Source organism: Enhydra lutris, unplaced genomic scaffold, assembly GCF_002288905.1.
Source record: "Enhydra lutris kenyoni isolate GAN:26980312 unplaced genomic scaffold, ASM228890v2 scaffoldscaffold50, whole genome shotgun sequence".
Classification (NCBI taxonomy): domain Eukaryota; kingdom Metazoa; phylum Chordata; class Mammalia; order Carnivora; family Mustelidae; genus Enhydra; species Enhydra lutris.
This window is the reverse complement of record NW_019154134.1, coordinates 14,373,506-14,386,156: the sequence shown is the minus strand read 5'-3', so window position 1 is coordinate 14,386,156 and position 12,651 is coordinate 14,373,506. Positions and strand designations below refer to the sequence as shown.

The 12,651-nt window shown below is 36.2% G+C and overlaps 1 protein-coding gene across 1 annotated transcript in view; it reads right to left on the bottom strand.

Moving 5' to 3' along the window:
* The window catches only part of LOC111156979 (ring finger protein 180), a 162,051-nt gene that overhangs the window by 37,961 nt on the left and 111,439 nt on the right, over positions 1-12,651 (bottom strand). The window contains 1 exon segment of the mRNA XM_022518162.1: positions 8,795-8,920. Coding sequence (XP_022373870.1) covers positions 8,795-8,920 — 126 coding nt within the window.

Below are 12,651 nucleotides of genomic sequence, written 5' to 3'. Positions count from 1 at the left end.
AGAATCACTGCAACAGGCCCCTCCCCAGAAGATCAGCAAGAACATCCAGCAAGACCAAGTTTACCGATCAATAAGAACTGCAAAACTCTAGTGCTGGGGGAATACAGCACATAGAATTCATGAGTTTCCCGCCATGATTTTTTAGTCTTTCAAAGTTAATTTTTAAAATTTTCTTTATTTTTTTTCTAATTTTTTGAATTTTTCTTCCTTACCTTTCAACCAACATCTTATCAATTCCTTTTTTAAAATCTTTTTAAATTTTCATTTTTACAATCATATTCTCTCTCATTGTATTTAACCTTATTTTTTGTATATATATCAGTTTTTCTTTCTTAAAAGTTCTGGGATACAGTTTCTTCTAACAGACCAAAATATACTCTAAATCTAGTGTATGGCTTTGTTCTAATCTCCCACCTGATCACATCCCTTTTTTTTTTTTCTTAAATGTTTTTCTTTCTTTTTTCAACCAACTTCTTATCAATTCTTTTTTAAAAATCTTTTAAAATCTTCATCTTTACAGTCATATTCCATCCCTTCATCATATATATCCTTAATTTTGTATATATATGTTTTTCTTTCTTTAGAATTTTGCGAGGCAGTTTCTTCTAACAGACCAAAATACACCCCAAATCTAGTGTGTGCCTCTGTTCACCAGCCTGATCATATTCACAAATATATATATATGGATATATAAAAATATAATACAAATATAAAATATATATAGACACGTCTGTTCACCGCCCCCCCATACCCCATCTTGGGTCTCTTCTGATTTGTTTAGTGTATATTTTTCTGGGGTCATTATTACCCTTTTAGTGTCTGGTTCTCTCATTCATCTATTATTCTCTGGACAAATGACAAAATGGAAAAACCTACCTCAAAAAGAACAACAAGAGGCAGTACCAGCTGCCAGGGACCTAATCAATATGGACTTTAATAAGATGTTGGAACTAGAGTTCAGAATAACGATTATAAAGATATTAGAGAATCCCTTTCTGGAGAAATAAAAGAACTAAAATCTAACCAAATCAAAATCAGAAAGGCTATTAATGAGGTGCAATAAAAAATGGAGGCTCTTAACTGCTAGGGTAAATGAGGGTGAAGAGAGAATTAGTGATACAGAAGACCAAATGATGGAGAATAAAGAAGCTGAGAAAGAGAGAGATAAACAACTACTGGATCACGAGGGTAGAATTCAAGAGATAAGATGTTTCATCACAAGATGAAACAATATTAAAATAACTGGGGTCCCAGAAGAAGAAGAAGAGAGAGAGAAAGAAGGTATATTGCAGCAAATTATAGTGGAGGACTTCCCCAATTTGAGGAAGGAAATAGACATTAAAATCCAGGAGGCACATAGAATCCCCTCAGAATCAATAAAAATAGGTCAACACCCTGTCATCTAATAGTAAAACTTACAAGTCTCCAGAACAAAGAGTAAATCCTGAAAGCAGCTCAGGACAAGAAGTCTGTAAGCTACAAAGGTAGACTGGCAGCAGACCTATCCACAGAGACCTGGCAGGCCAGAAAGGACTGGCATGATATATTCAGAGCACTAAAAGAGAAAAATATGCAGCCAAGAATACTCTATCCAGCTAGGCTGTCATTGAAAATAGAAGGAGAGATAAAAAGCTTCCAGGACAAACAAAAAATAAAAGAATTTGCAAACACCAAACCGGCCCTATAGGAAATATTGAAAGGGGTCCTCTAAGCAAAGAGAGAGCCTAAAAGTAATGACCAGAGAGGAACAGAGACATATACAGTAACAGTCCCCTTACAGGCAATATAGTGGCACTAAATTCATACCTTTCAATAGTTACCCTGAATGTAAATGGGCTAAATGCCCCAATCAAAAGACATGGTATCAGAATGGATAAAAAAACAAAACCCATCAATATGCTGTCTACAAGGAACTCATTTTAGATCCAAAGACACCTCCAGATTTAAAGTGAAGAGGTGGAAAACAATTTACTATGCTAATGGACATCAAAAGAAAGCTGGGCTGGCAATCCTTATATCAGATAAATTAGACTTTAAGCCAAAGACTATAACAAGAGATGAGAAAGGACACTATATCATACTTAAAGGGTCTGTCCAACACGAGCCAATGATTTTAAATATCTATGCCCCTAACATGGGAGCAGCCAATTATATAAACCAATTAATAACAAAATCAAAGAAACACATTGACAATAATACAGTAATAGTAGGGGACTTTAACACCCCCCTCACTGAAATGGACAGATCATCTAAGCAAAATATCAATGAGGAAATAGACTTTAAATGACACACTGGACCAGATCGGCATCACAGATATATTTGAACATTCCACTCCAAAGCAATAGAATAACATTCTTCTCTAGTGCACATGGAACATTCTCCAGAATAGATCATATCCTGGGTCAAAAATTGGGTCTCAACTAGTACCAAAATATTGGGATCATTCTCTGCATATTTTTTGGATCACAATGCTTTGAAACTAGAACTCAATCACAAGAGGAAAGTTGGAAAGAACTGAAATACATGGAGGCTAAAGAGCATCTTACTAAAGAATGAATGGGTCAACCAGGAAATTAAAGAAGAATTTTTAAAAATTCATGGAAACAAATGAAAATGAAAAACACAACAGTTCAAAATCTTTGGGACACAGCAAAGGCGGTCCTAAAAGGAAAGCATATAGCAACACAAACCTTTCTTAAGAAACAAGAAAGGTCTTAAATACACAACCTAACTCCACACCTAAGGGAGTGGGAGACAGAAGAGCCAATGAAGCCTAAAGCCAGCAGGAGAAGAGAAATAATAAACATCAGAGCAGGAATCAATGAAATAGAAACCAAAAGAACAGTAGAATAGATCAACAAAACTAGGAGCTGGTTCTTTGAAAGAATTAAAAAGATTGATAAACCCTGGCCAGACTTATCAAAAAGAAAAGAGAAAGGACCCAAATCAATAGAATCATGAATGAAACAGGAGAGATCACAACAAACATTAAAGAAATACAAACAATTAGAAGAACATATTATGAGCAACTCTATGCCAGCAAATTTGACAATCTGGAAGAAATGGATGCATTCCTAGAGTTGTATAAACCACCAAAACTGAACCAGAAAGAAACAGAAAACCTGAACAGACCCAAAACCAGTAAGGAAACTGAAGCAGTCATCAAAAATCTCCCAACAAACAAGAGCCTAAGGCCAGATGGCTTCCCAAGGGAATTTAAAAAAGAATTAATACCTATTCTCCTGAAACTGTTCCAAAAAACAGAATAGAAGGAAAACATCCAAACTCATTTTATGAGGCCAACATTACCTTGATCCCCAAATCAGAGAAAGAGCCCATCAGAAAGGAGAATTACAGACCAATATCCCTGATGACATGGATGCAAAATTTCTCACCAAAATACTAGCCAATAGGATCCAACAGTACATTAAAAGAATTATTTACCACGACCAAGCGGGATTTATCCCTGGGCTGCAAGGTTGGTTCAACATCTGCAAATCAATCAATGTGATACAGTACATATTAGTAAAAGAAAGAACAATAACCATATGATACTCTCAATAGATGCTGAAAAAAGCCTTTGATAAAGTACAGCATCCTTTCTTTTTTTTTTTTTTTTTTTTTTTTTAAATTTTTTTTTTTTTTTTTTACAGAGAGAAATCACAAGTAAGCAGAGAGGCAGGCAGAGAGAGAGGAGGAAGCAGGCTCCCTGCTGAGCAGAAAGCCCGATGTGGGGCTCGAACCCAGGACCTGGGATCATGACCTGAGCCGAAGGCAGCGGCTTAACCCACTGAGCCACCCAGGCGCCCCAGCAGCATCCTTTCTTGATCAAAACTCTACACAGTGTAGGCATAGAGAGTACATACCTCAATATCATACAAGCCATCTATGAAAAGCCCGCAGCAAGTATCATTCTCAATGGGAAAAACTGAGAGCTTTCCCCCTAAGTCAGGAACATGGCAGGGATGTCCACTATCACCACTGCTATTCAACATAGTACTTGAAGTCCTCGCCTCAGCAATCAGACAACAAAAAGAAATAGAAGGCATCCAAATTGGCAAAGAAGAAGTCAAACTCTCAGTCTGCAGATGATATGATACTTTATGTGGAAAACCCAAAAGACTCTACTCCAAAACTGCTTGAACTCAAATAGGAATTCAGTAAAGTGTCAGGATATAAAATCAATGCACAGAAATCAGTTGCATTTCTATACACCAGCAACAAGACAGAAGAAAGAGAAATTAAGGAGTCGATCCCATTTACAATTGCACCCAAAACCGTTAGATACCTAGAAATAAATCTAACCAAAGAGGCAAAGAATCTGTACTCAGAAAACTATAGAATACTCATGAAAGAAATTGAGAAAGCCATAAAGAAATGGAAAAACATTCCATGCTCATGGATTGGAAGAACAAATATGAAAATGTCTATGCTACCTAGAGCAATCTACACATTTAATGCAATCCCTCAACTTTTTCCAAAGAAATGGAATAAATAATCCTAAAATTTGTATGGAACTAGAAAAGACCCTGAATTGCCAGAGGAATGTTGAAAAAGATAACCAAAGCTGGTGGCATCACAATTCCAGACTTTAAGTTCTTACATATTAGGTAAAGGGCTAGTATTCAAAATCTATAAAGATCTTATCAAACTCAACACCCAAAGCTGTACTCATCATGACAGTATGGAAGTGGCACAAAAACAGACACATAGATCAATGGGAAAGAATAGAAAGCCCAGAAATGGATCTTCAAGTATGGTCAACTCATCTTTGACAAAGCAGGAAAGCATGTCCAATGGAGAAAAGACAGTCTCTCGAACAAATGGTGTGGGGAAAATTGAACAGCTATATGCAGAAAAATGAAATTGGACCATTTTCTTACACCATACACAAAAATAGACTCAAAACGGATCAAAGACCTCAGTGTGAGACAGGAATCCATCCAAATCCTCAAGGAGAACACAGGCAGCAAGCTCTGTGACCTCACGTACAGCAACTTCTTCCTAGATACATCACTAAAGGCAAGCAAGGGCAAAAATGAACTATTGGGACTTCATCAAGATAAAAAGCTTCTGCACAGCAAAGGAAACAGTCAACAAAACCAAAATACAACTGACAGAATGGGAGAAAATATTTGCAAATGAAATATTAGGTAAAGGGTCAGTACCCAAAATCTATAAAGAACTTATCAAACTCAAACCCAAAGAACAAATAATCCTGTCAAGAAATGGGCAGAAGACATGAACAGACATTTCTGCAAAGAAGACATCCAAATGGCCAACAGACACATGAAAAAGTGCTCAACATCACTCGGCATCAGGGAAATACAAATCAAAACCTCACTGAGACACCACCTCACACCAGTCAGAATGGCTAAAATTAACCAGTCAGGAAATGACAGGTGTTGGCAAGGATGCAGAGAAAGCGGACCCTCCTACATTGCTGGTGGGAATGCAAGCTGGTACAGCCACTCTGGAAAACAGTATTGAAGTTCCTTAAGAAGTTGAAAATAGAGCTACCTTATGACCCAGCAATTGCACTACTGTGTCTTTACCCCAAAGATACAAATATACAAATGTAGTGATCCGAAGGAGCATGTGCACCCGAATGTCCACAGCAATGTCCACAATAGCCAAACTATGGAAAGAGCCTAGATGTCCACCAGCAGAGGAATGGATGAAGAAGACATGTGATACGCACACATGTGCGCGTGCGCGCACACACACACACACACATATACATGAGTATTATGCAGCCATCAAAAAAGCCTCCAAATATATATTTGAAGCCCCTAAAATCTTGCCATTTGCAATGACATGGATGGAACTAGAGGGTATTAAGCTAAGTGAAATAAGTCAGAGAAAGACAATTATCATATGACCTCACTGATATGAGGAATTTGAGAAACAAGACAGAGGATCATGGGGGAAGTGAGGGAAAAATGTAACAAGATGAAACGAGACAGGGAGACAAACCATAAGAGACTCTTCATATGAGGAAACAAATTGAGGGTTGTTGGAGTGGAGAGGGGTGGGAAGGATGGGGTTGTTGGGTGCTGGACATTGATGTGCTAAGGTGAGTGCTGTGAATAGTGTAAGACTGATGAATCACAGACCTGTACCCCTGAAACAAATAATACATTATATGTTAATAAAAAAATGAAAATGGGTTGCCTGGGTGGCTCAGTGGGTTGAGCCTCTGCCTTCGGCTCAGGTCGTGATTTCAGGGTCCTGGGATCGAGCCCCGCATTGGGCTCTCTGCTCAGTGGGGAGCCTGCTTCCTCCTCTCTCTCTGCCTGCCTCTCTGCCTACTTGTGATCTCTCTGTCAAATAAATAAATAAAATCTTTAAAACAAAATGAAAACATATAAGCAGTAAGAGAAAATAGTTACATACGAGGGAACCCCCGTAAGGCTAATATCTGATTTTTTAGCAGAAACTGTTCAAGCCAGAGGAAAATGGCATGATATATTTAAAGTGCTGAAGGAAAAAAAATCCTACAACCAAAATACTCTGTTAGAGCAAAATTGTCAAATCAATATGTTGTACACCTGCAACTAATATAACACTGTATTTCACTTAAAAATATTTTTAATTTTTGAAATTATTTTAAATATTTAATTAAAAACTTAATTAAAAATTATGGTTTGGGAAAAGAATTAGACAAACAGATGAAAGGAACCCAATAAAGACCTCAGAAATAAGCCCATATACATTGGAATATAAAATATGACAGACTAGTATGCATCAGTGGAGAAATGATGAATTATTTTCAATAAATGGTAACTGAAAAAAATGAAATAGGAAGAAAGCCCAAATTAATTGGATCCTTACCTACAATATAGAAAAATAAACAACCCTCACAAAACTTAGGAAACAACAACACGATCAATTCCAAGTACCTTTAGACTATTTGAAAAAGACACAGGAAGATATCTTAATGACACTGGGGATAGAGAAGAATTTCATGAGGCAGGTAATACAGACCAGAAAGATGGTGAAACAAATGCAAAACCACAATTTATCAAAAGATTCCAGAAAGACAACAAACAAACCACAACTGGGAGACGGTAGTGGCTATTCATTCATATAATTAGGAGAAAAAGGAGTCACCTGGAAATATTTTAAAACTCTCAAACATCAATAAGAAAAATGCAACCAATAAGAAAATGGACAAAATTTATGTAGGGATTTCACAGATGAAAAAATGCAATAGTCAATATTCATATAAAGCTATGATTATTCCACATTAGTTATTAGGAAATTGAAATTAAAAACCCAATGAGATACCACTTTTATACCTATCAGACTGGAAAATCTAAAGGACTGAAAATACCAAATGTGATAGACAAAGGTGATGATAAATCAGTACATTTAGGAAAAGCTTGTAACAAGTTCTGTGGAATCATATGGGGAAGACAAATATGAAATCACAAAGAACCAAGTATTTATTTGATAGTTTCAGTATCTTGGGATACAAAAAGGTGAAGGAAATTGTTTGGTTATCTGAGAGGTGCACCATTCTTTTTTAAAATTTGGGTGTACAGTAGATGATAGGATACAAAGGAATCTTTTAAAGTATCTAATTCATATTTTAAGTTTTCTTTGGTACAAAATCTTTCAAACAAGACTGATTTTCTTACATTTGCTTTCATATTATGCTTAAGTGTATCTATACCAAATCTGGGGATGAGTCTCTACAGTTAGTTATTACTTTATAAAATAGTACATGTTTATAAATGTCTTTAAACTATTTTCTTGGTTCAAACCACTGTATAAAGTTATATCTGTCCTTAAACTACTTTCTTCATGCCTCAGGGATTTCATAAATCAATTTATTTTTTGCCTCAACCATACAGGCCCCATTTCTATCTCCTTTTGGTTTCATGTCATCGTGGTACTGATTTTTTAGGTCTTCTGTAGAAGCTCCCCCGCATCCTGGCTCCTTGAAGATCAGAGTTCTCCATACCTGCAGCTTTCTAGACTCCATAATATCACAAGTTGTAAATGCTAAAACTGCACAGTAGTTCATGCACTGACCATGGTTTTATAAAAGGAGAAATTACATATTATGTCCATATTGTATGATTATCATTCTACAGAAAGAAATTCTCAAAGGTCAAAAAGGTATTAGAGATTGCCTTGACCTTATTTTGATAATTTAGGATGTTATTGCACATTAGCTCATTTGATCCTTACAACTATATTAATTAGATTGCACATATATACATGCTCCCATTTTACATATGGGAAAAAAGAAACAGAAGAATGGGTTCCTATGACAACTCTGAAGTCATTCCACTAGTCAGACCTGAACCCAGAAACTGGTATTCCTATTCCACTGTAATATCTCTGCAACACGCAGTACACCAAGACACTGCTATTTTCTACTTGTTTTAAATTTGTGAGACAATTGTAAAATATAAAATTAAATAAACTTACCTATGATAATGAATTATTCAGGATCCTTATAAGGAACACTAGTGCTTTGGTCAAATACAACTTTTGTCAAATCTGATACTTTTGCAATGAATTCATTATCCACATATTAAACATTATTGACAGCAAGGCAAAGTAAATTTAATCATTTGTTTTTCTCAAATTTTGCTCTTAATATATAGTTTCTATTTTCTTCATATACATATTGAAGCTTTCACCCAGAAGATACTTAGCAAAATTCTTCCTTAAAACTGATCAATGCAGAAACACATTTCCACTAACATTTTAGTAAAAAATGGCTTCAAAAAGAGACCTTTGACAAAGTTACTGAACTTTTTTGCATTAGTTTCCTTACCTCCAAAAAGATGGAATGCTTTTCTACAGCTTGGTAGTGGCCATTTTGCAGAGCTGGATTTCTGAAAGCTTTGTTTTATTTTCAAATATTCTTTAGGAAAGAATCTTTTTGTGGCATTGTTCAGTTCTAGAATAAAGCAAAAGAAAACAGTAGTTAAACATTAATTTGAGTACAATGGCAAGAATATGAAAAATTATTGTTGTAGTATTTTGATAATCAATTCAGATCGCTCTAAGAGAGAAGGAAAAGTGGAGTCAACACTGTAATTTTAACTCAAGCAAACCTAATTCCCCCAAATTCACATTTGATACAACTTTGATGTGTCTACACATAGAAAACAGACCTACTGGGTATCTCCTATGTCCTCTGCTATGCCAGACACAGCCAAGAGTGAGACACAGTCCCTGTCCTCAAGAAGACTGAAGAGTAAAAGATGGAAATAAACAGACAGAAAAGGAGAAAAATGTATTCTAGATGTGTGAAAGAGCAACTTGAGTGCAATAACGGCTCGGGATGAATGACGAAAAGGAAAAACCTCTTGAGTACTTTTTCCTACTTCATAATCTCTATTTCATTCTATATGTGGTGGTCGAGCATTTACTGAATCTAATGCTACTGATTTTGAGGGAGTTTAAAAAATACGGAATCAAATTCTCAACTTTTCAGAGATTTGCTTATGAGCCAAAAAGAAAATATTCAGTTGAAGTAAACACAGAGCAATCTGTGAAAAGGCAGGAGGATACTTATTTTAAATTCTAGAAAATATCCGAACTCTATATGAGCCACAGAAAGCATAAGGACATAGAGAAGAAATGCTCACATTTAAGGAGAACAACACAAGTCAGGGAAAGAGTTAAATCTGCTATTACAGCCTGCATTCAATAGAATATGGCTAGTTTGAATCACAGAAATACCAGTCATATAAATTTTTTAAAGAAAATTCTATATTTAAATTCAATTTAGTTAACATATACTATATTATTAGTTTCAGGGGTAGGATTTAGTGATTCTTCAGTTGCATAGACTACTCGGTGCTCATTACACCAAATACCCTCCTTAATGCAGTAATGTAGGTCTTAAAACCAACTCTTTCGACCTAGCAGTTTCTCACCCTCAGGTCTACTGGTAAGTACACACCCTATAGAATATGGGGTTCAGAAGAGTTCTGCATGCTGGGAAAAGAGAGGCCAGTCAGGAATATCCCACTCAGTATTGATGACTATCTGTACATCCTATGATAATAAATTTAAACTTTATTTTCACATTCTTTACTAGTAAATCATTCAAAGCTAAAATCTGGCTTAGGAAGTCCCATTATTCAGTTAAATATGCATCCTAATGACAAAGGCAGATATAACAGAGACAAAAACAAACCAAGAAATGTGTATTTGACAGTGTCAAAATTGAGTTATGGGTGTTACAGCCTGTGAATCATGATAATTACATAATTTATGCTGAACTCATGTTTGTATTTAGGACTTCCTATTTTATTAGCTAGGCAAGCCATAGTTAAAGATTTATCCACTTTTTTTTTTTTTAAAGATTTTGTCTATTTATTTGACAGACAGAGATTACAAGTAGGCAGAGAGGCAGGCAGAGAGAGAGAAGAGGAAGCAGGCTCCCCGCTGAGCAGAGAGCCCAAGGCGGGGCTCGATCCCAGGACCCTGAGATCTTGACCCAAGCCGAAGGCAGAGGCTTTAACCCACTGAGCCACCCAGGCGCCCCAAGATTTATCCACTTTAATCTGATAATTCCATTTATTATTTCTATTACAGTACTTTATACTCATAATATAATTTTTGTTCCAGAATAGTAAATGCACTGTTACCCTTTTTAACCCTTCAGTCCCAGGAGAACTCTGTTAATATTGTAAGACTTTTTCAAGTTAGAGCATTTATCCAAGCTTTCACCTCAAGCAGTGTGTTCACTTTGTACTTACTGAGGTTCTTTAATGACTTTGGACCACTCAAGAATCATTTTAGTCAATGTTTCATCACCCAAGAATAAGTAGTTTACTCTCTGCTAGAGGAATAATAAGGGGAGGAGGAGATCTAGTAAATTAAGCTCAGTTTAACCATCACATTTACTGAGCTCTAACTATGATTAAGATGAAATGTTAAGTACTTTATACTGTGATGATGCATACTTTTATTCTTTTGTATGTAAAGTTATATTTCAAGATTCAGAAAATGGCTTTTGAAGTCCTATGGATACAGATATAATACTGGATCCTCAAAAGACTATCACAGCATCCATTCCTGGCTTCTAAGAATCCATAATTCTGTCATCTGTGTGTAAAGAAATTGGGTTCTCTCTTCCCTGTCCATTGCATCACATTCAATGCTACAGTCTGGTTTATCACTTTTAAAAACTGTCACACACGTCTATGTTAAATATCCAATGGTATAGAAGGGCAAAAACAAAACAAAACAATCATGTGTTCCACTCCTTATTTCTACCCCCACTTCCAATCCCCAAGGACTGTTTAAGTGCTCCTATTGTTAGTTTTTTTCCTGGAGATTAACCCCCTCAAGTAAAAGTCAGTCATTTTTAAGACTTGGTTTGCAAAGCACTAGCAATATGTGAAATGATCAGGGTAATACTGAATGAAAATGTTTAAAAATGTCAAAGTTACCTATTTAATGTGTAGAAGAAATGTATAAACTAGATCAGATAAATTCACAAATATATTGCTAAGAATGAGGCTAATGTCAGTATTTAAGAAAAAAATGGTGATATGAAGAAAATTCTTAAGAAAAAAGTAATTCAGGTGGCACATGGATACAGTAAAAATTGTAAAGGTGGTACCAGATGGGTGCTTCACATGGGTACAAAATGAGTTTCATCAGAGAGTTAAGATCCTTTGCAAATGGCACTTTCTTGCCCCTCTTACACAGGTGCAAAGTTAGCATTGCCTTTGAGGCCCTGAAGATTTTAAGATACTTTGTGCACTTTCATTGTTTGAAAAGCACTGCTCTAAATATGCTTACTTTGATATTTCTTTATAATAAAAATATTTATTTCCACATATTAAAGCTTGAGAATGACTGCACTAGAAAATATCATGACACAGTCAGATACTCTTACTGATAAAAAGAATGAGTCTGGATTTCAGGCTCAGTGACTATTCTGTACAAGACAAACAAAAAAATAAAAGAGTGGAGGCATGGATGGACACAAGAACAAAACCACTATTAGCATAAGAATTAACAGACTGGACTTACTGGTAGAGAATAAGAGGAAGTGTAAAATGCTCTTAATGGGAATAGGGATAATAGACGAAGACCAATTATAGAGTAGATAAAAAGAGAAGTGTGATATTCTTTCGGATGAGCTGCATGTCCTGGATAAAGCCCAGCAGGACACGAGAATGTCAGACGGAACACAGAAAAATTCTCAACTGTGTAGGACTGGCCCCAAAACACTAGGATAACTGTCATCACTGCTCCCACTGACTAGATGCCAGTATCATCCCCCAATTATTGAGACAGCCAAAACATCCCCGGTGAAAAATCATAGGCCTCCTCCATGCTTTAAGTCCTGGATTAGCTTAAATGTCATTTCCTTATTTAGTTAAGGACTTCTATGCACAAGGTAAAATTTTCTTTTCTTTTTTCCAATACAGTTTACCAGTATATCTGCTCATCAGCATGTTCTGCTAGGTAAAGGCCCGAAAGTAGGGGGTATAGGGGTAGGGGCATCAAAAGGGAGATGGAGCTTGAATGGAAGCAAAGAGTGAAACAAGGGAGTCACTCTTGCTGGGGGTTTGGTGCATCTGAATGGGGAGGAGCGATGGCACTGAGTGATTTCGCAGTTGGGGAGGAGGTCATACTGACCCTGGCTCCCTTTGCAATCAA